Here is a 26627-nt window from a genome sequence, read left to right as displayed (position 1 = left end):
TAGGATGCTGCAGCTCAGATGCATAATGCTTGTCTGGCATTGAGTTGGTCATGGATTTGTTCCCCATCACCATCAAAAACCCCACTATATTTGAGCGCCTTTTCAGAAGGATAGAACTTTTCTAATTCTTCAGAAAAAACAATGGCACAAATTGGTCGTGAAGGTTTGATTTTTAAAGGACACAAAGTTGGGTGGGTAGGCGAGGGAGGGGTATCTGGTAAGAGTTGAGTATAGGGGTGAACATGATCAGAATATGTTGTAGAAAAGTCTCAAAGAATTACTAATAAATAAACACAACAAGAAAACATACTAAGAATTTTCTCTTTGTTACTAGTAGAATGATAAGCAAAATATTCTGAGAAGTAGGATTATAGATGACTTATTTGCTTTTCATTTTCTCCCCTTGGTCCAAATGACAAAAGGTTCTATAATATAGAATTTGTGTATAAAAATTTACAGACTAAAAGAAGATTAAGAAAAAAGAAAAAAAAAACCAGGATACCTATTCTCAAAAAAAGAAAGACTTGTTACAAATGAAGATCACAAAACAGCTCAATAGAGAAAAAAATTGTATTTGTTTCCATCCAAAACTAATTACATAACACAAAATTGTCACTGCAGAATTAAAAGCCTTCCTTTAAACTTGGCTGAGTTTGCAAACATGTGACGCATAAAACGGGCCAACATCTTGAGGAAGGAGATAGTGCTTGTTCCATTCACTGACTGTCACGTTCTCCTCAGCTATAAGCTGAGGGACGGGATGAGCCCAGCCACTGTGCGTGGGTGCTGACGCTGCTCAGTACATTCTGTTCTGGATACGGGAAGTGTAATGTAAATAGACACGCACGAATCCACTGACAGACACAGAAGATTGCAGAGGCACAAACGGAATTACTTACTTGTTATGTTTTCCTTTTTATAATCTGAGGGGGAAAGGATAAAAATTGGTTTTAAGTAAGCGTTAAGTTATCTCCTAGACCCTTGAGCTACCGCTAAGAAATGCGACTTTCCCTGCCAGAAAAGCAGAGTGACAGAAAAGCATTCGAATGTGAAGAGTGCATCTTTGAAATTAAACTAGCTGTTAGGGGAACATCGTCCTTACAAAAGAAATTCACAAAGCACCATGCAGTGTCTTGGGGTTTTGTTTTGTGAGGTCAGCGTTTTCAAACATGTGGCTTGTTTTCTGCATGCTTAAAAAATGTGCATCGCTGGCTAAGAAAGAGGGTTATTTATTCCTTTACGCCATTCCGCTGACAAACTATGAGATGTTTCTTAGCCATTTTCCCATACATTCCAGAAAATGTTACCCTCATAGAATCCCCTATGAAATAAAGCAAGGTCCAAGCAGCAGTTAACAGTGGCCTTTGATTTATTTGAAAACAAATGAAATGCATCTTTATTCTAACCTCTATAACCAGGGCAACATTAGGATTCTGCTATTACGCGTGTGGAGCTGGCAAAGCGGAAAAACATTAGAACGGCCTAGAAAGCCTGAAAATGTTAGGAGCTTTAAGTACACACCTTACTTTACTCAAAACAGTAAATTTTCCTTAACTTCCAAAGTCTGGAAGGAATTCTTTGTTACCTAAATATGGCAGTCTTGTGCAGGCCATGGGGTCCCGGTGCATGCTGGGAAGCTTGCTGCAGTCTGGCACCGGGAGGAGGTGCATCCCCGAGCTGTAGAGTCCTCGGTGGGTCTTTCCTTCCATCGCCAGCCATTCTTGTGCACAGAAAAGCTCCTTTACTGCCAAGCAGTGCTCTCTGAAATGTCGAAAGGCGAGCAAGACTTGATGAATCATGACTAAGCAGAAATTTGCTATGAGGCTTAAATTTTGTATTCTTGAAGCATCATCACATCGTAGTGTCGTTGCTTACAAAAGTATTTTTGAAATGACTCTTCTTGACTTAAATAATGCAAGACATGATAGGATATGGTGTACTGTACTGTGAGAGGTAATACTATCTTGTTTAGTTTTTTTTTAAAATTTGGAATAAATTAGATAAGAGTCCCTGACATATCGTCTCTTGAAGTTCATATTAAAAATAAAGATACAGAGGCTGGAGAGATAGCTCAGAGGTTAAGAGCACTTGTTGCCGTTGCAGAAGACCCAGGTTCAGTTCCCAGCAGCCATATGCTGGCTCAGTCATCTGTAACTGTAGTTTCAGGGGAGCCAATAGGCACAGTGAACACACATGCATGCAGGAAAAACATTCCTACACATAAAATAAAATCAACAAACCTTTAAAAATTAAAAACAAAGATACAGAAACAAGGTCGATAGTTTAAAGAACATACAAACTAAGGGGCATGGGCCATCACCTCAGGCCCAATGGGCAGGGCTTGGGAAAGGACACACTCTGAACTTCTGCTTGCTCTGCTCGCTGGAATCCAGCAGCAGCTCCAGCTACCATTTTACAGGAGCACTCTGGGTTCCTTGGCAGCCCTTGCCTGAGAAGTAGAGTTCTGCCCTGAGGGTATCCCCGCTTCCACCTGAGACACCAGAGGGATGACCCAGTGGGACACTGTTATGTTTGGACAGGTTGTGTAATGAGTTGTTGAGCTGAAGAAAGGCTGGCTGGACTAATTGGAATTTGGAAGTTCATTTTTGTTTAGGCTTACTAGGACAAATTGCCTCAAGACAAACCTGAGTAATTCCAAATGAAGATTGTTAGGGCTGATAATAAAAGGAGAAAGTAATTTAAGAGGGAAAATAATTAAAATACATAAGGGCTTGGGTACAGCCCAAGCTTACGTAGCAAGCACATGAATGCGTACGCATGCGTGCTCACACACATACACACACACACACACACACACACACACACACACACACACATACACACGCAGAATATAACAGGTGTCCTATGTCCCTATCAAGGAGGGAATTTTGTTTGTGTGTGCATATGCACAGATGTGTCACAGGGCTCTTTTTGTGGTGTGCAAGACACCTTTTGACTGAGCCAGACTCGAATGTTTTCTGTAAGTTCAGAGTGCTAGTATCATAGTTTGCCGTCAATGGTTTAAATGGGAGAAATTTCGTCCTTTCAATTGCTTCTTCCAGATGAATGGCAAATTGTGCTAGGCCTCCTGCACACAACGGTGTCTTCTTTTGCAGACTGTTGGCATACAGACAAAGAATGGAATTTCTTCCTCGTTTTCAAAGTTTTACCTGCAGACGGGCATGGGAGTGGGCACGGCTCCAGGGCCGCACTCCTGGAAGAGGTGCTGGCACAGCAAAGCCTCGGCGGCGGGCCGGCACCGTGGGCTCACCGCCTTCAGTTCACTCCACGCCGTGTGGATCAGCAGCTCTTGGGCCTCCTCGGGGTCCGAGTAGGAGGTGTTGAAAAAGACAAGCGCGTCTTTGGCCAGAACGGGACCGCACACGTCCCCTCGGTACTGGGCGCAGTAGCCTTTGCTGTCTCTCTGGGATGTACTGAAAGAAGCGATGGACCGCATAACCAGTCAGTCATACGCAATTTCTTGGCAGCCTCTCTGCCTCCACCACCCCTCACGTCGGCATCACGGAAATAGGGAGAAACTGTCCTGGCAAACGTGTTGAAACATTGTATCCAGATAGTCTCCCCATTTCCAGCAGCAACCGTGTCATTTCTAGATACCTCAGGCTGTGGAAAGCTTTGGAAATGATCACGAGCTGAATGAATTCGGGCATTTTGTTTTATGTTGTACACCGAATGATTGTTCTCACTACCATCAGATCACATACTTCTTGCACATAAACTGATATACTCCAAGAAAGACATTAATTGTGATGGATAACAGATGAGAGAACGTATCAATTGTGCCCACGGGAAAAGTCAGCAGCTTTAAGAACAATCTGTATGTTATCGTAGCTAAATACCTGAAGTGGTCAGTACATTCCCATCTTGGCCATGTCTCTGGTTTACTGGGACAATAATAACTCATAGACTCACTGACAATTATTGAATATTTATCATGTGTAGGCACCATCATGGTCTTCTGTATTCTTATGGTTTCCATAAAATCTCAGTCACTAACAGGGTGGAAAACTTCAATCATATTTCTCATTTAAATGTATACTATTAATTTTAGATATTTACTATTAAGACTTAGCTTTTCATTACCATTGGATAAAAGATTTTGAGTAAGGAAATTCAACACACTGAAATTTGTGAACTTTTAAATGGTTAGGGAACACTATTTGAATTCGAAAAATTGATACTCTATAAATCAACACTGTCAGGTCTTTGAAACAAACCCGTTAGACAAGACACAATGAATCCAAATAAAATCATGTTTCACAAGATAGTTTCAGTTTGGATTGGTCATTTACTAATTAGTCAGCAGGATCACTAATGTACCATTTAATTCATGGGGGATATTTAAAATAAAAACCCTTGAATAAGAAAATAACCCACTTAGTAAATGCAGTCTGTGGTGGCACTAAGACAAAAAAAAAAAATCGTGGTTGCTGTAGCCCAAAAATAACAGACTAGTAACTAATGACCAGAAGTAGCTCATCCTGGTTTGCAATGGGTCTCATATTGTTACATCTTGGTAAAATGAGAGAGTGAATAAGAGGAGAAAAAACAAAACCCTGTACCCTGTAAAAGATGAATAATTCTCACAATGTCTCTGACCTCAGGCTGACTCTTCCAGGTTCTAATGTTGAGTGTTAACTACTGAATGAAGCAAATTTTTGTTTTTTCTCTGAACACTGAAATATAACACACATTGGTGGTTTTCCTTTGACTGCACAGACAACACATCTTTTTGGAAAAGAAAAAGACACGACAAAAAACCAATAAATGGTCTTAGAAATAAGGAATTAGTCATCGAAGAATTAAAGAGCAAAAAAGGGAAGTTGAATAGGTTTTGAGTAAAAGCTTTAGATAGCACAATATGCTTTGATTAGGTCCACAGCCCAAGCAAACTAATGTTTGTTATGTATATATACATTATTAATGTACATATATACATATACATAGAGAGAGAGGGAGGGAGAGAGAGGGAGAGAGAGAGAGAGAGAGAGAGAGAGAGAGAGAGAGAGAGAGAGAGAGATATGACCCCTTTACCTACCTATGAACTGCCTAGTTACAGTTCTGGCATTTTAACTTTTTTGCCCTTTTTTTTTTTTTTGAAGATATTTGCCTTTTTTTTTTTGAAGATATTTATAAAACTCAAATTTTACACAGCTATCAAATTTTAGATCCCAGAAATGGATGCAAAGTGAATTATTTAGTCCAGAGACTTTCTAAATCTATCATTAAGTAATAATAATAAAAATGCTGAATGGTGTTCCTAGCAAAAACTGGGAGTTGAGGTGAATAGAAAGACACCCCCCCCCCCCGTGTGTTCTGTGGACTTTTGCCTGCCTATCTGAAGCTGTGTGTCTCTGGCACAGTTTCTGCACTGACAGGGACGTCTTATGGGCAGCTGGTTCTGCTGCTCTTTTGAACAGTGGGGCAGAGGTCACAGGGCTCCCTTTACAGAATGCTGATTATTCTGGACTGTTCCGGTAGAGATCCAGGACAGGCAAAGCTACACAGAGAAACCCTGTCTCGAAAACAAACAAACAAACAAACAAATACAAAATAAAAGACCATCTCTTAAACTTACAAGTTAATGTTGCATATGGCACCCATTCCTCTTTTACCTCCCGACCATCCGAACCTGGTCGCGCACCTTCTGTAGTGACAAGAATGGGTATTTGGTCCCTGACCCCTCCTTCGCCTTCTCTTATGAAGGACGGCCCTGAAGTCGACTGGAACATTCATGCGATTCTCCCTCCCTTTTCTCTCCACTAAAGCATGTCTGAATCACATTGTGAAACACTACCTTTCCGTTTCTACAAAGGAGGCACCATCTCTTCCCTTTGAACTTTGTCCAAAGGCGTATACAGAGGCCCAGCTATGTCCTGTTTGGTTTATGACGGCCCTCCTGGAGTGGAGGTACACCTGATAGCTGTCCCTCTCCTCGGATCTTCCCTTACATAACAACTGTCGCGTTTCCCCTACAAAGGTGATGGCCGAGGTTCTGAGCCATTCCGTCTTCAAAGCAGCTGCCCATTGTCTGTACATGATTCATGTGCTAAGGCAGAGACCAGCAAATACAACTCAAGACCTGTCAGACTCAATCCTTAAAGAAATACCCAGATTCAAAAATTGATAATATTTTACAACCTTGGAATGTGGTCAACTATAGCTACTCATAATTAGATGTACTTAAAACCAATTTAAATGTTCACATGTGTGTACCATGAGGGGCACTCTTTCTTCAAAGTAGCAGATGAATGACATTTTTCAGTCTTTTGTTTAAGCAAAATTTTCTTTTTAACTAACACTTAACTGACAGAAGTTTTGTATGGTGTGTACGACATGATACTTTGAAATTTGCATATATCATGGAAAGGCTAAGTTAAATTAATAAACATGTATTGTCTCAGATGCATATTACCATTTGTGGTAAGAACACTTAAAATCTATTTAGTGAATTTTTTTAAAGAATGCTACGTTGTTATTACCACTAGTCAACACGTCCTAGGAAAAGTCTCTTTAACCTGTTCCTATGTATGGCTGAATTTATATTGTTCATATTTAAAGTTTATACTTTTATTTTACAGACTTTTTATTTTTCTGCTGAGAGCTAAGAATGATATCTACATTTTAAGGGGTTGGAAAAACTTGAAAGAAGAATATTTAGACGCTCGAAAACTGCATGAGTGTCAAGTGTTGTTCACAAGTCAAGTTTTATTCGAAAAGAAGCCACTGTCTTTGATACACTTCCCATGGCTGTTCGGTGCTAAACTGACAGGCTGAGCAGCCTCAGCGATGTCTGTGTGGCTCCCTGGGTGAACATATTAATATCTGACCCTTTACAGAAAATGTTAGCCAACCTCCGCTGCAGTATACCGATCAAATGTCACTTTGCTGAACTGCCAAGCGCAATGTTCTCAGTGAGGAGGACATGACCTCTCGTGCTTCCTGTGAGCAAAAGCTAAGAGCTGTTTTCTATACAAAATGCACTAGAGTATACAGAAGAAACACTTTTTATTAAAAACCAAAGAAATGGAGAAAATTGATTTTTGTCTCTCCCAGAAGCCGAGAGAGAGGAAGAACATGAGATTGGGTGGGTAAGGAGATCGGGGAGGAGCTAAGAGGAGCTGGGAAACAGGGAGAGAATGTGATAAAAAATCTATCACATGGAATTCTCAAAGAACAAATAAAAATAAATATAGATATATTTATAAACTAAAAATGAATAATGCCAATCCTTTAGACAGGTATTTTATATATCATATATTTGTGTATATTAGGTTATATTCTTCATATTCAGAAATATCAGAATTGAACTGTAAATATATTTTTGCATCCTGCATTTTTGCCTCAAGCATATTATAAACCTTTTCCTGTGCCTTAAGGAAAAAAAAACAGAGCTTCTAATCAATTTCCTTTATCAGTAGATACACATAATGTTTATATGTTATGTCCATGAGTGTCAGCAGTTGTGACTAGTCTTCATAAATCTTATTATTTCATTAGAATAGATTTCTAAAAGTGGATGGTTTTGTCTATAGATACAATCATTTTAAGACTAATAAAAATTTCTAAATTGAAAATTATAAAGCCAGTGATTTTTCTCACTATCATCAGAGTTTGAGAGTGTTTACATTATCACAAGAGAAAAGTGGATGGGGTGGTTCATTTTTGAGATGTGGTCTCACTTTGTTGCCTAGCCAGCCTCAAAACTTCACACCCTTCTGTCTCAACCTTCTGAGGCTTGGGATGAACTGTGTTGTTACCACACCAGTTAGAAGTTATTCTTTGATTGACATTTATTTATCTACCAGCATACTTAAACTTCTTTATTTAAATTCACTTGCATGAAGATGATCTATGTCTATTCTTGAAGCCCCTGGAATTTATGATTTCAGTATTAATGCTATCTTACAATTAATTTTTATGTGCAGGAAAATATAAATCCTCCAGGGGCATGGGATAGTGAAATTGGTTTTGTGTCTCCATTTCTAATATATTCCCAGGAATAGAGTACTTGGTTTTAAAAGAGGCTGTAGAACAGTTATGTTAACAGGCATGGGAACAAAAGGTGGCGTGTGTGTCTTATTGTCAAATGGCTTGTGTTTCAACTCATACCGTGCTCACATCATATGGCCTTTCAGTAGACACTGGGCTTCACTGCTGAGTTCTTCACTGCTGAGAGAGGTCAGTCTACTGCCTCTAAGAACTGTGAGAACCACTTAAGAACTAACAAGTCACCTCACAGCAGAACAGTAGAGCTGTATATCAGAGATGAGATTTAGAAGGAACCACATGTTATTGTGCATCGAATTATTTTACTCCACGAAATTCAAATCAGTGCCTAGATTTTATATTCTCAGTTTCTAGTCTCCTTGGTAAGACACTGCTGTGCAGTGGTTGTGAGTCTGAGATCTGGAGTCTGTCTGTCCAAATGTTGATGGAGGCCTATCACTTTGTGACCTGTGTCTAGCAACCTTTGCTGCATCTGGTACCTTGTATAGAAAAGTATGAATAATAATACCTCTCCCTAAAATCCCTATAATGTTAAAATGAGAACAGGTATCATAACACTAACTGCAATGACCATTATTGATATTATGGATTAATCATTTGTACTTATGCTACGCCATAGAATTTTTAAAGCTATTGAGGTTTGTTTAATCACTTGTTTTTTGGTTTTCCAAGACAGGGTTTCATTAAGCCAAGGCTGGTTTTGAACTCCGATCCTTCTGGTTTTGTGTTCCATGTCTGACAAGTAGACACCACCATACCTGGTGAATTGTTTGATTGGTATTTTTTTTCCTTCATTTGCTTGTCTTGAGACAAAGTGTCATGTAGTACAGATTGGCCTCAAATTCATTATGTAGCCCCGGCTGTCCTCAGACACGCTATGCAGCCCAGTCTGGTCTTAAACTTCTGGTCCTCCTGACTCAGCCTTTGGGGTTCTGGGATTAGAGGCATGAACTTCTATGCCAGGTTACCACATAGAGTTTTTATGAAAGTCAATTTAATATAAAACACTATACATAAAAACTTTTGTAAGTTGATACTTTTTAATCTTTTGGAAAAACACAAGAAGGAGAGTTTTGGAGTGGGTCTTGAGTTGCATTTCAAACTTGCATCGTCTCTGCCTGAGTGAGTTTCCAGTGCAAAGAGTTTCTTAGTTTCTTTTCTGAAAATGGAGACAATCATGGTCCCTATGTGACGGGGATATCTCGAGGATGCAAATAACTTGTGTAGAGCATCTGACACACAGTAAATATTCAGCTGACATTAGCTACCTTTATCTTTATTTTTTCATCATCTTATAAAATATTAAATGGCATTAGACATTAAAAATGTTCAAAAAGTTTATAGTGCTCAGTAGAAAAATCATTGGTGCATCGAATAAAAACCCCAAGTGACATGAAACAGTGGAATAATAATGGATTCTTACCTCCACTCTGGTAACAGGAAAGGAAGTGTGTGCCCATAGGAAACCACAGACAAAGAAAAAGAACAGAGGAAAGTTAGCACACACTCATCTGACAGTTTAACCACTAAAACCAAAGGTTCTGAGAAGTTCCCTGCTTCTACTGGGAGGCGGGAGACTATAGGTGGAATTGGGGGAGACTAAGACAGTGCTGTCCCCAAAAGCTGTAATCTTTTCAGATGGTGGTTGCCATGGCACCACCAGTCACACATGAAAGAAAATACCCATTTCATCAAATTTTGCAATTAATTTAGTAAATAAGGTAGACAAGCAGATAGGAAAATAGAAGAGATGATAGATAGATAGATAGATAGATAGATAGATAGATAGATAGATAGATAGACAGATAGATAGATGATAGTAGATTAGATAGATAGAGAGATGATAGTAGATATAGATAGTAGATATAGATAGATAAATAGATAGATAGATAGATGATAGATAGATAGATAGATAGATAGATAGATGACAGATAGTAGATTAGATAGAGAGATGATAGATAGTAGATATAGATAGATAGATAGATAGATGATAGATAAATAATAGATAGATGATAGATATGGATAGACAGATGGTAGATGTTAATGGGTGTTACTGGCACTGGGATGTGGTTTCTAATCACTAGCTGTATTATTATTCGTCAGAGAAACTGCAGCAGCAGCAGCACAGAGAGGACTGAGTGTCTATTCGGGAAAGCCATTTGCTCTTTCCTCTAGAAGTCGTCTTCTCTTCAGATTTAAAGGAGCTAGAACAGAGGAAGAAGGGGAGCTAGCTGTACAACAGCAGCAGGCCACATTTCATCTGTTCCTCAAGGTCCTGAAAAGAATGGTTGCTTAGCAGTGGGTGGAACGAAGCAGAGGAATATCAAAGTAGATGATAAGACTGGAGTTTAAACTAGAGTAGATTGCTGTAGTTCATTCTTAAACATCACCTAAGAGTTGTAGAATCTGCCTAAAAGCTTGGAATGAATATGGTTCCCCAAAGGAAAAGAAGATTTTAGAAAGCATCATTTCTTGGTCCCCAGTGACTGGGGACCAAGTGCATGTCAAGTCTAGATTTCAATACACTGATTGCACATGTCATCTTGAGACTTTGCCACCTTGCTATTTCCTCTTGAATTTACGAGCCATTCAAGCTTGTTCTGAAATTCACAATAAACACACACACACACACACACACACACACACACACACACACACACACACACTTTTAATACAGATCATGATGCTGGCCAGCAAATACCTCCAAACACCTGTCCCTTCCTAATGAATTGCCAATCTGAGAGACAGAAGCCTGCATCCTTCCAGTGCTAAGGAGAGCTGGATCCCTTTAGGACACATCCCCAGCCACATCCAGTAATGGGAACTGGCAGGTCCTGAGAGACCATGAGAGAAGTGCCAAGAGCCATGTAAAGTCTGTGAGATCCATTCCACCAGGGGAGTCACTGGACTGTGGGAATATATTGTGTCCCCCAAAATATTGTGCACCCTAATAAACTTATCTGGGGTCAGAGAACAGAACAGCCACTAGATACAGAGGCCAGAAAATGGTGGCACACACACCTTTAATCCTAGCCTTCCTAAGGCAGAGATCCATCCGGATCTCTGTGAGTTTAAAGCCACACTGGAAACAGCCAGACTTGGTGACTCACGCCTTTAACCCCAGGAAGTGATGGCAGGAAGCAGAAAGGTATATAAGGCATGAAACCCAGGAACTAGTGCTGGTTAAGCTTTTAGGCTTTTGAGCAGCACAGTTCAGCTGAGAGGCATCCAGTCTGAGGAAACAGGATCAGCTGAGGAATTGGTGAGGTGAGGAAGCTGTGGCTTGTTCTGCTTCTCTGATCTTCCAGCATTCAGGTTTGATTTTATTAATAAGAACTTTTAAGATTCGTGCTATGCTGGACAGTCATTATAGAAATACCTCAGACTTCATTTCCATTCTGAAAAATAAAATCTACTAAGTCTTTTGCTGAGTTAGGCAGGTTAGGCTGACGGGTTCTCATTTTTATTTAAGAGATGTTGCTGGGGCTGAGGAGATGGCTCAGCAGTTAAAACACTTGCCAAACGAGAGTGGAGGAGGTTTGGAGCCCTAGACATCGACCTAAATGCCCAGAGGGTGTGATGGCTGCCTGTAACCCCAGCCTCAGAAGGCAGAGGCAGGGGGTCCCCAAAGCAAGCTGGCTAGCAAGACTAGCTAAATTAGTGCACTCCAGGTTTGAGACCCTGCTCCAGTGTGTACAGAGGATGTGCAACGAGAATAGTTCCTAACATCAACTTCAAGTCACTGTTTGTGCATCCACACACGTTCACCTACACACATGTAGGAAAAGATACATGGAACATGGAAAAAGGAAGAGGGGGGTTGCTAATCCTTTCCACAAATTTTGACTTAAGAATTAGGATTCAGATTTTACTGAATTGTAGAGAAGCAAGCAGGGACTCCTGAATGAACAAAAACTCCCAAAGGCTCTCGCGACAATTCTTCACTATACAGGCAGAAGCATATGGAAGGGGACAACAGGAAATTGCTCTGATGAAGAAGAACAGAGGCAGATTCTACGAGCAGCTGAGCAGGCAGACACTGACCCATGAGGAACCTGAGGTCACGTGTGTAATGATGCCCCAACTCTAAATTACTATGGGGTCCTTAACAGCATGAGCAAATGCCAAAGAGGACCCAGCCACAGCACCTGAGAGGAGAAGCTGCTGAGACACTTCCAGATCGAGGACAAGTGTGCAAAGAGAAGCGATGACAATTCAAGGGTGACCCTAAGAAAATTGGGGGTGCCCTCACTCACTGGATGCCCCTGTGTTTCTGTAACAAAGGTACAGAAGTGCTTCTCCACCCCCTTCTTTCCTCTCCTCTTCTTCCTCTTTCTTCTCCTTCCTCTCTCACTCTCCTCTCTCTCTCTTTTTTTTTTTTTCTGATCTGGATGATTAAGGAACCAGCGATGGAGTCCATGAAACTTGTACTTTATAATAAATTATTTTATTTCCCAAACTATATGTTTTTTTTTCAGTTTCTGAAATTTCCAACATGGTTGCAGTATTTTTAAAATTATCTTGAAAAATCAGTAAAATAATGGTCCTCTTCTAAAACACACATCATTTGTAATGCCAGAAAGCTTCCTTGTTGCGCCTTGTACGTCTCACCGCAGAACATCTGCTAACAATTGAGTGTGGCTACGGGCTGGTGCTCATTTATTCTTCCCCTGTTTGATAAGGGCAAACACAAAGCACTTTTCGTCACTCTAAAAACCAGATAATGTTACAATGAAATGCCAGAGCACTTTGTAGAAGAAGATGCTCTCTACTTGTTTGTACGAAGCGTGGAATGGTAGAAGGAGGAAGAAGTAACCACAGGTTCATCCCAGTGTCTCTGAGACCAAATAAGCGGCTCAGAACCCTGGAACTCACTGATATAAAAGACGGTCCTGGTTAGCTCTAACTGCCAACTTGACAAGCCTAGAGTCATCTGAGAAGAGATCTCTAATAATGGAATTGCCTAGAGCAGATTGGCCCGTGGGAGATTATCTTGATTATTAATTTTTAGGAGGGACCAGCCCACTCTGGGCAGCACCATCCCTAGGCAGATGTTTCTGGGTTGTATAGGAAAGGCAACTGAGTATAACTAGCTGGAGACCCAGCCAGCAAGCATTGTCCTTCATGGTTCCCACTGTCCTTCCTGGCTGAGAAGTAAGTTCCTGGTCAGAGCCAATGCTGTGTGGAATAGAAAACAGGCCTGTCTGCAAGCTCCTGCCTTGACTTCCCTCAGTAACAGAGGGAACAACTTCCTTTTCTCTCCTAAATTGTTTTGGCCAGGCTATTTGTCACATGACCAGAAATGAAGCTAGAACAAGGATTTACTAATGCCACTGAACATGGGAAATGCAGCTGTGTGTATCTCTGTGATTATTCCGATGGTCTCTGGCTGATCCAGGACCGTGCTCATTCCAAGGATCATGGCCGTCTTGTTCTCTACCCCAGGGCTGAGGGTCTAGTGACAAAGAGAAGGCATCTTGCTAAATACATGTCATCCTGTGAGTTTAAATCATAACTTGAGCCTTTTGGGGTTGTGATGAAGGGGAGCTAAGTTTCCTGGTTCATGGGGAGAGGCTTAGGAACTTTTATGGCTCCTTTTGATGACTACTGTCAGGTGTAAATGTCCCAGAAATGAATGCATTTCTCAGACAACGGGTGAGGGTCTAGGCAACACATGGATAGTTGCTGGGAAAGTGGAGGCTGATCTTTCTTTTCATTGTCCTTCAAACCCTAGAAATATCATGAGACAAAACCCTAAACACAATGGGTTACCAGTCTTTCCACATCCCGTTTTCCTGCTGCTGAGTAAATAACAGAGACAAGGCTTCCAAGCGCAACAACGCTTGTGTCAGGGAACCGATGCAGGGCATGGGGGGAGGCAAGGCTGAAATAGAAGGTGGCAGGAGCAGAGGTGAGGGGCCCTGACGGGAGAGCAAGAGGAGACACTCTGTCTGACTGAAGCCCCACTTCTAGCAATGCCACGAGAGGCCATCAGAGTCAGGACCATCTGGAGAGCAGGTGTCATTCCGCTCCTGGACATCTGAGGAGAGTATGGACATCCTGGCTAGAAATCCGTCCTCTCGCCAACCCCTGAATTAATGTTGTGCTAAAGATCTCTTTTTCATCACAGTGACCTCCCCTCCCTGGAATACTGAGCAAAGCAGAACTCCAGAGTTAGAAGGTAGTTTCTTTGGGAATCCAGAAAGGTCTTTATGAGGCATTAAGCCATTAAAAAGAGTTAAGGAGAAAATGCCATAGAGCCCTGTAAATGAGAGGTCTTAGTCAACCACACTAAGGATACTCATTAGGACTGCCTGGGGGAGAGTGGAGGAAGGTCAGAGAATCAGTGGCACCTACCAGAGGACAGATGAGGAGCTGGGAACAAGGGCAGGTGACAGCACAGGATATGTAGTGATTTCCCCAACAGATGGGCATGGCTCTCACTGGCCATGGCCACTGTAGTCCTTCTAAGTCTTTTTCTTTTTTCTTTTCTGTTTTTTTCTCTATACTCACATTTCTTTGCTTGAACCCCAACATTGGGCAACATTATGGCCATGCAGAGAGACAGATTCAGACATTTCGCATGAAGTTCAGAGGAAGGTGTGGAGCCAGGAAGGGCTTGACTTAATGGGGTTGTAGACAAAGCCCTTCCTGCTGCTGTGTGCTCTACCTTGATGGTCCTTTTCCAGCTCTTACAGATCACACTTTCCAGGATAGTTTCAAGTCTCATTCCTAGGGACCTGTTCTTCCCAACTCTAAAGTGACTTCCATACAACCTTATTGTCAGAGCCATGGGCTACTGACTTCATCCCTGGTACCAGTCTTGCTGGCCATTGATTGGTCCTACCGAGGTGACTGATGTTCATTAGTCATCTGCATTTAGCTCTGCTGCTACAGCAGTTTGAAAACCCTTATCTGCTGTTGCCTGCCAAGCTAGGCATCACTCCCATCCCTGTCCCACTGTGGTTTACTCTGGTCTTTCCTTGCTGGTTATCCCTATCCCTTACCCCTGGACATTGCCTTCTCTATTGACTATCTCATAACTTACGGAGCTCTGTACCACAAAAAGATTCCACTGGGAGGGCAAGGTGGTTGGTTCAGTGGGTCAAAGTGCTTGCTGCACTGACATTCTGAGTTCCAGCTCCAGAATGCACGTGAAGATGGAAATATAGAACTGGATCCACAGAGTTGTCCTGTGACCTCTACGTACACCATGGCATGTGCACACCCACACACCCCACCCCTACACAAATAATCATAATTGTTTAATTTTTTTTAAAAGAAGATATGACTACATGTCAGGATTATGCATCTCTCTGTTGGTATATTCCGTTGTTAATGGAATTGGATCTGGTTCTTGCTGGTTAGGACAGGGACAGAGAGATGCTTCTACACTGTAAGACATGTGCCTGCTGTGCTCAGGAGCCTTTATAGGTTCTGCAAGATCATGCCATGGGATGGATGTGCTTTTTTGGTAGGGTAGCAACAGCCGTTTTCCTAGGTTCTTTCCTTGTTGCTCATAGTGCTGTCTCTATAACCATCTTGGTATCTATGATGAAGAGGCTATAGATTAAAGATTACCACACTGGGGTGGGGGAGGTCCTCCCAGCTGGTCTGCTGTGGACAAGAGGGAGGTAAAGAGGTGAAGAATTTGAATATACATTTTTGTAGATTGTGGACCCTAATCTCTACATACCAAATAGTCATTAGGAAAAAAGCTGAGAGAGAGAGAGACAGACAGACAGAGAGGTGTTTTTTTTTTTTCTTTCAACTTTTCATTTGAAATTCTAAAGTCCTGACATGGGGTGACCGCACTCCTGTCATTGGAACAGCATGATATGGGTGCACGGGCAACAGACTGGGTGACGAAGTCTAAATTGTACTTTGATTCTACACACCTTGCAAGAGATACAGAGGTGGTTTCAGGCCCATGGAAGACACAGGCAGCTGAGTAGAGTCATCAAGCCTGCCTTCAGGTCGCAGTGAAGATACACAAGGTGTCCTCACTGTTAAGGCTACAGAGCAGACTCTATATGGGGATTTGGTGATGGATATGGCTGTGCTGCTGAGAGCTAAGACTCTCTAGAAGGTTCCCAAAGGCAGCAAGTCATTCCAGGGAAGTTGTTTGGGTTCTAACCCAGCTAAGAGATGAAATCACAAGTTCTCCATCTTTGGATTGTCTAGATCCAAGGGATTGGAGGACACCCCTGAAGTGTGAGTCCCTTTCTTCTTTGCCATCTAGGGGAGAGATGGAAGAAGGGGAAACTCTAGCAAGGAATTATCACTGCAAAACCAAGAACTTGTGTAAATGAGACTCTCTGAAGACTGGCAGCACTAGTGTTTATCTCTGTCTAGTGGAAGAACAAGCTGAACCGAATCCCGTCAGCTTATACGCCTGCAATACCCCTGTGTAAATGTGTTCTTCCTTCCCACGTGACATACTGGAATCCCAAGCATTTATTAACTAATCCCCCCACTTCAGTGGCACATTCAAGTCCTTGCAAATCTCAATTTTAGTCTGATAGTCCCTCCTCTTTTCTCATTGCCTATCATTGCTACTGTATTCTAGGCTCATGGAGGAGTCTCCGGCTGGGCACACTCGCCAGCCTCATGTCACTTCCTATGTACTGATTTGCTGAAGGGTGTATCTGGCCATAGCATTCTCTTCTACCTCTGCAATGAAAAAATGACTTCCCATTTATGGAGAAATGAATTAACCCAATGCAGGCTCTTCATAAGCTGGCTGCACTTTACATTTCAAATCTGTCTTTCTACTTTCTACCTCCTCCTGGTCTCCAGCACAATGACTAGCTGCCTTCTGAACACACTTCAACCTCTCCATCTCATAGCCATGTCCATCTAAATGGTCTCTCTCCTTCTGAGCTCTCTTGCTTTCCTGTTGTGCAGTCAGTATTTGTGGGACAGAACAGAGTCTGTCCCAGCATGCACATGGCTGACAAGCTTCCCTTCTTGATGCTGGTCCTTGGAAAGCAAGATCCATTGTTAATCAGTTTTTGTTTCTATTCTGCTCCACAGAATGGGCCACAACCATCATATTTAATCAATGCATATAAAGCCCATTATAAACAGCAGAGTGCAGTGTAAGTGGTAATCATTTTATTATTCTCTTTAACATATTGAATTCAATTCGCTTTTTGGCATCTTGTCATTGTCTGGATAAAATGGTATCCTTGAACTGATGGAGTGACCAAAAACCCTGTAGATAGACAGATCCTCTTAGGAGATGGTATGGGCAGCCTATTTCTTGCCTTTGTGGACATGTCCCCAAGGTCCAGCCTTGTCTACTGCTACTTACACTCTTTGGCCTCTACTCATTTTAGATTAAAAATTGTAGGCACTATTGGAAAGTTCTCCATCATGGAAGATCAAAGGAATAGTCTGTAATAAGAAACAGCAAGTTCCAGGAGCTGGCCCTGAGTCCTCCAGTGCTGGCCTCACATGTCAGGCCAACTACCTCTCGACTGGTCCTTGAACAGTAAGACTGCTATGAGTCTAACATGTCTGGCATTTCCTGATACAAGGATTATTTCCACCTCTAGGAATTCCACAAATGTGCCTAGAAGCCTTTTAGATATTTAACTTTTAAAAATAACCCTTCATAACACAATGTAGATAGCCTAGAAACCCGCATGTCAGCTGTTTCCCATGAAAATACCTGCAAGTCCTGCTGTCACATAGATAAACACAGGAAGTGGACACACACACACACACACACACACACACACACACACACACACACACACTGTAAAAATGCCTTCAAGAAACAGCCATGTAGAAATTGGTTCATCCATGTTAAATATCTCTCTCCTTTCTGAGAGCCTTGGGAAGTTTGCTTAATCCAGATGAGGGTGGGGGAGGAGGTGTGAAAAGGAAGAAAGGAGGGAAGGATGGAAGGGACTCAGAAAGGGAGAAGGGGGTGAGGAAGGGATGGGGCAGAGGAAAGGAGGGAGACAGAAGCAGAGAGAGGGAGGACTTACGGATAGGGACAGGGAGGAGACGGGCAGAGGGAAGGAAAATAGAAAAAAAGGAAGAAAGAGAGAAAAAATAAGGTCCTATAAATTGGTATCCATCATTTGAACAAGAATGTTGAGATTTAATTTTTGATACAACTAAGTTACAGTCTATGTCTCCATCACTCAAGCATGTCAAAATGAACAAGGAATTAGCCTCAAAGGGACTGGGGTGGTAAAAGAGGCTGTCTCTAGTCCAGATGGTGTGGAGTGCCAGCCAGTGCTCTCCTGGAGCAGTGCAAACAAGCAGCACCTACCTACTATGCTGACAGTGGCTGCAGCCTTGGCCGTACTGAATTTCTCCCCGTGTTTATTGGTGGCGATGCACGTGTAGAGTCCCGGCTTGGTGATAAAGAGCTGGAGTCTTGAGTCAATCACCCGGTCTTTCACACTCTCTTGAATGGATCCTGAGGAAACCTGATGGGTATGAGAGAAATAAAAGGCAGAACTAGATTACCCTTTCCTCATACACCACACTGGTAGTCTGGAAGGATAAAGCATTTCAGTTATGATCAACAGGCATTAGGAAAGAGCTGCAAACATAGACACAAGTTCCCTGTCCCGAGGCCTTTTGAGGCTTCAGATACTCAAGCCAGGCCTAGTGTCTCTTCCAATTCCTGCTGCCTGCCAATCAAGATGTGGAACTCTTGGCTCCTTCTCCAGCACCATGTCTGCATACACTCCTCTATGCTCCTCACCATGATGATAATGGACTGAACCGCTGAACTGTAAGCCAGCCCCAATTAAATATTTTCCTTTATAAGAGTTGCTGTAGTCATGGTGTCTCTTCACAGTAGAAACCTTAGGACACTGGAGGAAGAAAGAAATATGGTCCATCTTTCTCCCAGTAAAAGCCCCAAACCACCAAACATGAGGAAAGCTATTCTGGACTAACCAGGACCCACCCCAGCTGCCAGTCATAAGAGTAGACTAGCCCAGCATTTGTCAATCCTGGCTCAAATCAGCAAAACCATCCAGTTGACCCCACAGACTTGTGACCACTAACAGTTATTTTTTTATTTTTATTTATTTTTTTTCTCCTTTAAAAATATTTTATTGATCCTCTGGGGATTTTTTTTTTATTTTTTTTTTATTATTATTATTATTATTATTATTATTATTTTACAACACCATTCAGTTCAACATAATAGCCACAGAATCCCCTGTTCTCCCCCTCTCGCCCACCCCTCCCCCCAGCCCACCCCCCATTCCCACCTCCTCCAGATCAAGGTCTCCCCCGAGGACCGGGGTTGACCTGGTAGACTCAGTCCAGGCAGGTCCATTCCCCCCTCCCAGACCGAGCCAAGTGTCCCTGCATAAGTCCCAGGATTCAAACAGCCAACTCATGCAACGAGCCCAGGACCTGGCACCAATGCACAGCTGCCTCCCAAACAGATCAAGCCAACTGACTGTCTCGCCCGTTCAGGTGGCCTGATCCAGTTGGGGGCCCCTCAGCCTTTGGTTCATAGATCCTGTGCTTCCATTCATTTGGTTATTTATCCCGGTGCTTTATCCAACCTTGGCTTCAACAATTCTCGCTCATATAAATCCTCTTCATACTCACTAATTAGACTCCCAGTGCTCCACCAGGGGCCCAGCCGTGGATGTCTGCCTTCAGATTCCTCAGTCCTTGGATGGGGTTTATGGCATCACTATTTGGGTGTCTGGCCATTCCATCACCAGAGTAGGTCAGTTCCTGCTGTCTCGCGACCATTGCCAGCAGTCTTTTGAGGGGGTATCTTTGTGGATCTCCGTGGGCCTCCCTAGCTCTCTGCTTCCTCCCCTTCTCACCTTCCCATGTGGTCTTCATTTACCATGGTCTCCTATTCCTTGTTCTCCCTCTCTTTTCTTGACCCAGCTAGGATCTCCCACTCTTTCCCTCGACTGTCGCCCTTCATTGTTCCCACTCATGACCAGGCTATTCATGTAGATCTTGTCCATTTCTCCGTGTCTTTTTTGGGGTCCCGTTTTCCAGGTAGCCTCACTGGTGATGTGAGTAGCAGTGGCTAAGATCAAAAACACTGAAGACACTTTATGCTGGAGAGGATGTGGAACTAGGGGAACTCTCCTCCACTGCTGGTGGGAATGCAAGCTTGTACAACCACTTTGGAAATCAATATGGTGCTTTCTTAGAAAATTGGGAATCAATCTCCCCCAAGATCCAGCTATACCACTCCTGGGCATATACCCAAGAAATGCTCAATCATACCACAAGAGCACTGGCTCAGCTATGTTCATATCAGCATTGTTTGTAATAGCCAAAACCTGGAAACAACCTAGATGCCCTTCAACTGAAGAATGGATAAATAAATTGTGGCACATATACACAATGGAATACTACTCAGCAGAGAAAAACAACGACATCACACGGTTTGCAGGCAAATGGATGGATCTAGAAAAAATCATCCTGAGTGAGGTAACCCAGACTCAGAAAGACAAATATGGTATGTACTCACTCATAGGAAGATGCTAGATGTGGAACAAGGATGACTAGACTGCTACTCACAACAGTTATTTTTTTAATTCATTCAGCTTTGAAACAAACAATCTGAGCTCCAATGATACTCTTTGTAGGTGCTCCAAGATTTATCCTGTTCTGCAGGTAGGAGCAGACAAGATTAAGAGGTTTAGACTTCATAATATCAGATTACTTCTCTATAAATGGACATCATATTGATAGATGTGTAATAAGAAAAGTTGTTTGTGGGTCCAAGACACTCATACAAACTATGCTGGGCCCTTAAACCAGAAGTCAAATGTCCTTAAAGAACCAGATTATCAATATATTAGCATGTAATTGACAAGATTAATTATACAAATGCTTATTCACTAGTCATCATTCCAACTATGTAGTTAAGACTGCCTACACTTTCTTTTTTTAATTTTTAATTATATTTCATTTATTTATTTTTGTGTAAGTGTGTGGGCACACTCATGTCATGGCATGGGTAAGAAGGTGAGTTGGCTCTCTCTTTCCATGGTGTCGCTCTCAAGGATTGAACTCAGGTCATTGAACTCAAGGACTGAACTGGCAGGCACCTTTACCTTCTAAACTGGCATTCCACTGACCCAAGACTGTCTACAGGTTCTATTCAGCTGAGAGTTAGAACTGTACCCCTGTTGGTCTGACACCAAAGCCCATGGTTTGTAAACATTATGTTCCCTAGTCCTTGAAGAGAAAGCAAATGAGTCATCATCAAACAAGCATAATAGCATGAATCTCGAATGTTTTCAAAGTCTCATGTGTGAAAGGGCTGGTTGGAAGTCTTGGTAAGGTTAGGGAGCTACAGTAGTGTTAGGAGGTAGAACCTAGAAGAAGTTGCATCATCAAGCATGTGGCCTTGAAGGGGATGTTGGACCCCTGCTCCCCTTTTCCTCTCTACTTCACAGCTAAGGAGAGGTCCACACACTCTGACAGCCAGACATTCATATGCTGAATCACACACAAGAGAGGAGACCAGAGGACTGTAGCCTCAGACCTCTGAAACCATGAGCTGAGAGGAATCTGTCTTCCTTGCTATGTTGTGTTTCTTGGGCACTTGTCACAGCAACAGAAAGCCAACTCTACAACCTTAACAAATCAACCAACAAATGCCATTGTAAAGATTGTGGCTAATTTTGAAATGGCAATTCTTTCTTCTGTTTTCTTAAGCACTATGACACATTTTCAATAAATTATTCATTCATCACCACTATTTAGGTGAGGGGAAAGCAATACCAGTTGGAAGGAAATTCAAATGACTGAGGAAAATTAAAGAATTATCCAATGTTATTTTGGAGGACTAGATGTTGAGCCCAGGGTGACATAAGCTTGGCTTCCATGGAATAAGTTCCTCAATGTGAATATGGTGAAGAAGAGGAAATTTGAAGAGAGTTTTCTTACTATTTCACATGCAGGCTCTCTTAGACTGGTGTGTATGGTGGGGGGGGGGGTCCCCGCAGGGAAAGTCTGAGATGTGATCAGCTTTCTTTACTTCTTAAATCTCTCTTCTTCTTCTTCTTCTTCTTCTTCTTCTTCTTCTTCTTCTTCTTCTTCTTCTTCTTCTTCTTCTTCTTCTCCCCCCAACTCTCTGTGATGTGTGTATGTGTACATGGGCAAGGCTGGGGTGCCACAGTGCATGTGTGGAGGTCAGAGGACAACTTTGGATGTCTAGCCTTGCTTTCTACATTGTATGAGACAGCGTCTTATGCCTACTATGTACAGCAGCTTTGGAAACTGTCCATCTCTGCCTCCTACCTCCCTGTAGTGGCTCTGGGATTACAGATGCAAGCTTTCACTTCCAACTTTTATGTGGGTTCTGGGGATCCAAACTGTCCTCACACCGTGTGCTTTTCAGCTACACTCTTCCCCAGTCTATGATGAGTGTTCTTAAATGTGATGGCTAGCTGTCTCTAGCACTGGACATTGTCCATAGCAATTACATAATGAAATGTTGTCCAAGTATCTCCTCTGTCTTGCAATCCTCTACCCTCATTACTAGTCTCAATCAATGGGAAAACTTTCCAGGTCAGATCAAGCATTATGGTATTCCCCTCATATAAGTAGCCTGGTCTGTATGGAAACTGAAGAAGCAGAGAGAATATCTTTAAGAGGTATGCATCCATACTAGCAGAAGAGCTCAACCAGCAAAGAGCGTGGCTTAGTAGCATGATAACCTGAGTTTGATCTCCAGAACACTCTCTCTCTCTCTCTCTCTCTCTCTCTCTCTCTCTCTCTCTCTCTCTCTCTCTCTCTCTCTCTCTCTCACACACACACACACACACACACACACACACCAAAAAACAAAAATCAAAATCAAAATCAAAAACAAAAACAAAAACAAAAACAAAAACTGATGTGTGCTTGTAATTCCAGAACTGGAGAAGCCTAGACAATTGACACTCTGAGCCTCTCTTTTCTGGCCCTCTCTACACACATGAAGTATGCATTCAGGAATTTCTGCTGAATTCTTTGTTATCATATTTCTCAGAAGACCAACATCTTATAGATATAAGTTTCTGTGTTAGGTCTAAGCAGCTGGACATCTTTAAACACAAACTCTCCCTGATTTTACTGCAAAACAGCAATGCGAGACAGGCTGAAGTCAACTTCTACGGTCAGTCGGCGTGCTTGGTGTGTTTTGCGTTTTCTGTCTTGTTTATGAGGATCATCCCTTTCCAGTTTATAGAAGTGAAGCGGGGGAACTGTTTCTTTCCTTCTTTGCCAAGCTGGTTCCCTCCTTAGAGAAGAAAAGCTGTGCAGGGCAACGCAGCAACTGAGAAACGAACAGCCCCCCAATGCTGCCTAGGCTGCCAACGCATTTCCTGTTCACACCTAAGCATGTCATTCCTCAACACTTCCTGGAGGTCAAGAGGTTAGTGAAAGCATGCCTCCCAGAAAGAAGAAGAGCTCTTCAACCTGACCTCTCCAGGGGGCTCCCTCCAAGTGCTGAAATAGTTCAGTGGAGAGAGCAGACCATCCAAAGCTCAAGGATGATGTGGCTTCTAAGCGCTTTTCCTCCTGCGTCCAGAGGCCTCACTTGACTCCCTCGGTGACTCACACACAGCAGGCCTTGTTAGTCATAGTTTGAGTCTGTTTTTCTTTCTTCATCGCTCACCCCGACTAACAGTTTAGTATTTTTGATGATCTAAAAATAAAAGCAACCTTCTGCCCTCTATTTGGATCATTTTGCCCCCTTGCTGGGTTTTAAAAGATCAAAGGGATGAGTTCAGATTATTGTCATGACCTTTTACTAAGGTATGCTCAAAGACTACTGGTACAGTGGCCTTGCAAGTTTACCCGTGGCCTGTATGGATCTGACTAACTTTGTATTGAAAATATTTTCAAAAGTATGTTTATGTTGAACATGTATGAGATTTTTTTTTAACCTGTCATTATCCCCTAAATAAAATTGTGTAATAGTTATTTCCATAGCATTTGTACCAAGAGAAGATTTAAAATATGCACAAATAGTAGACCGTTGGACATAAGGGGCTTGAGCATCCAAGGTTTTTGTTATCCATGGAGGGCCTAGAACCATTATCCCACGTTAAGCAGTGGCTGGCTGGACTTAACTCAGGTGATTATATCTGGCATTTATAGTGAGGATGTTTTTGCCAAGTCACTCAGATTTATTTAACTAAAGAAGCCAGAGTGAATTCTCTTCTCTGGCTAGAACATTCTGTCTTTCTGATAGCGATGACTTTTGTAAGGAGGTAGATGGATCTGTTCATTTGCTTGACTGTGGCAATTATTTCACCAAGCATATGGCATAAAAATATCATTCTTATACCTTAAACATATTACAGAAAAATATAATAGAGAAATATTTGGGAACTGCAGAGATGGCTCAGTGGTTGAAGCATGGAGTGCTCTTGCAGAAGACCTGAGTTCGGATCTCAGCACCCACAGCACAATGGGCAGTATACAGTTGCCTGTAACTTCAGCTCCAGAGAATCTGATGCTCTTTTCTGAACTCCATGGGCACATGCACTCACACATACACAAACCCACAAGCACACACACATACATGTACATGGAATGAAAACTAAAATAATTTTTTAAGAGAAATACTTTTGAAAGAGGCAGTTAAAAAAGGAAGTTCTATCATATAATAACACCTGAGATAATGAATACCTGTACAGCATTTGTATGCATCATTAATCCATTAACAATGCCATCTTGAGATAATCTACCTATAGCCATAGATAGTTGGGTAATTTCATAACTTCACCTGAACACTCCAAAGTTCACATACTCGAAACAAAAATCATGTCACTTTAAAAATCTGGGTGAAATATGGTTATCTATAAGAATATTTAAAAACACAATCTTCAAAGTATATGTACTATCTATTTTTTTTTACAAAATTCTTTTAACAAAACTATGTCAACTTTTATAAATTTTTAGGAATCATGTGTACTGGACAAAGCAAGAAAGATAGTTTTTCTAATTTTTTAGTTAAATGTTTATATAACAGTCCTTATTAGAATAACTTTCATTAAATTTGGTTCTAGAACATACAAAGACTTTCTTTTTTAAAATAGTAAGCTCCCAGGCATGGTGGCACATGCCATTAACCCTAGCACTTGGGCAGCAAAAGCAGGCAGATCTCAGTGAGCTCTAGGACAGCCTGGTCTACATAGTGAATTCCAGGACAGCCAGGGCTACACAGAGGAAACCCCACCTCAAAAAATAAAATAAAAAAGAAATCATTTTTTAAAATAGTAAACTATTCTTTATCCCCATCAAATTACTATATTCAATATAGTAAGAGAAAATAAACAAATCTGTCATGCCCAAGTTTATCTGACTACAAGTTTCCGTGAAAGAAATAACATTTCCATGGGAAGAAAGAAGATGTGTCTTCATCAAGTTGAGGAACATTGCTTGGCTTTCTTCTACTCTTGTGTCTCTGGCTGTCTAGTGTTTTAGTTTGCATGGGAGATGGGGAACAGCCTCATCTTCTGTAGTTATAGGCTTATTACCATGTTAGGAGGTTAACGTGACTAGCCATTGTGTGTCCCATGAGCACTTTGTGTAACATCCTTAGTTATTCAATATTAGTTATCCTAATATTCTGATGTTTCCATACTCTCCTGAGGGATTCTAAATCTAGTCAAGTTGACTCTGACTATTATCCATCACAGAGAGGAATCTGCTGACTGGGAGTCTGAGTAGAAAGAGTGTAAAGGAGAGAGAAGCTATCCTTAAAGGTATAGCAGGGTAAGTGTCTCAGAGTTTTAGAGATTTCCATTGTACCCTCTTCACTTCAGGCCCTGCACCAAAGAAAAATACGCAAGCTTGCCAGGCGATTCCATAAGGCTGGCTTAACATTGACCTTGGAACATGATCTTGATAGCTCACTAAAAGAACAGGCTGCTCCCAGTTTAGAAAATAGATACAATAATCCAGAACAGAAAATAGAGCAAGATGAAACAGCACAGTGAAACAAAAAAGTGGTGCTGTAGGGAGTGAAGGGATGGTGCCACACAAGGGTACCATCACTATGGAAATGCCATGCTCTCCAGTAATTGATACAATTGATGAAGAGGAGTTATATTGACTTCAATTGCATCTACACCAAAGCAATGAAAATATGTTTCTTTACCTCATAATCACAATCTCAAAACTGTGCTACTTAGGTTTGTCTTTTGTTTTGTCAAATTGACACAAGCATCTGGGAAGAGTGAACCTCAATTGAAGAGTTGCCTCTATCATATTGGCCTATAGGCAAGTCTGTGGGGACATTTTCTTGATTAATAGTTGATATGGAAGGGACCAGCCTACTGTGGGTGTTACCATCCCTAGGCAGGTAGTCCAGGGTGTATAAGAAAACAGACTGAGCAAGCTATGGAGAGTAAGCAAGTAAGCATCATTCCATCATGACTTCTGCTTCAGTTCTTGCCTCCAGGTTTCTGATTGAGTTCCTGCCTTCCTGTCATGATGGACTATAAGCTGTCAGCTTAAATAAAACCTTTCTTTCTCAAGTTGCTATTGGTCACAGCATTTTTATCACAGCAACAGAAAGCAAACTAAGATAAAACAAGAAGTATATTTACACCAAACACAAATAGACAACAGGC

General features: G+C 41.8%; 1 protein-coding gene across 4 annotated transcripts in view; it reads right to left on the bottom strand.

Moving 5' to 3' along the window:
- Positions 1-26627, bottom strand: part of Musk (muscle associated receptor tyrosine kinase) — a 94208-nt gene that overhangs the window by 15807 nt on the left and 51774 nt on the right. For 2 of the 4 annotated variants that reach the window (XM_076564268.1, XM_076564270.1), the window contains 4 exons: positions 18320-18479; positions 9455-9461; positions 3171-3434; positions 1586-1761 (listed from right to left, as the gene is read on the bottom strand). In XM_076564268.1, coding sequence (XP_076420383.1) covers positions 1586-1761; positions 3171-3434; positions 9455-9461; positions 18320-18479 — 607 coding nt within the window. Of the gene's footprint in view, positions 1-899; positions 924-1585; positions 1762-3170; positions 3611-9454; positions 9462-18319; positions 18480-26627 lie in introns of those variants that run through there. The other 2 variants (XM_076564269.1, XM_076564267.1) reach the window with 2 other exon arrangements.

This window comes from Peromyscus maniculatus, chromosome 2 (assembly GCF_049852395.1).
Source record: "Peromyscus maniculatus bairdii isolate BWxNUB_F1_BW_parent chromosome 2, HU_Pman_BW_mat_3.1, whole genome shotgun sequence".
Classification (NCBI taxonomy): domain Eukaryota; kingdom Metazoa; phylum Chordata; class Mammalia; order Rodentia; family Cricetidae; genus Peromyscus; species Peromyscus maniculatus.
This window is presented reverse-complemented; position numbering and strand designations above follow the sequence as displayed.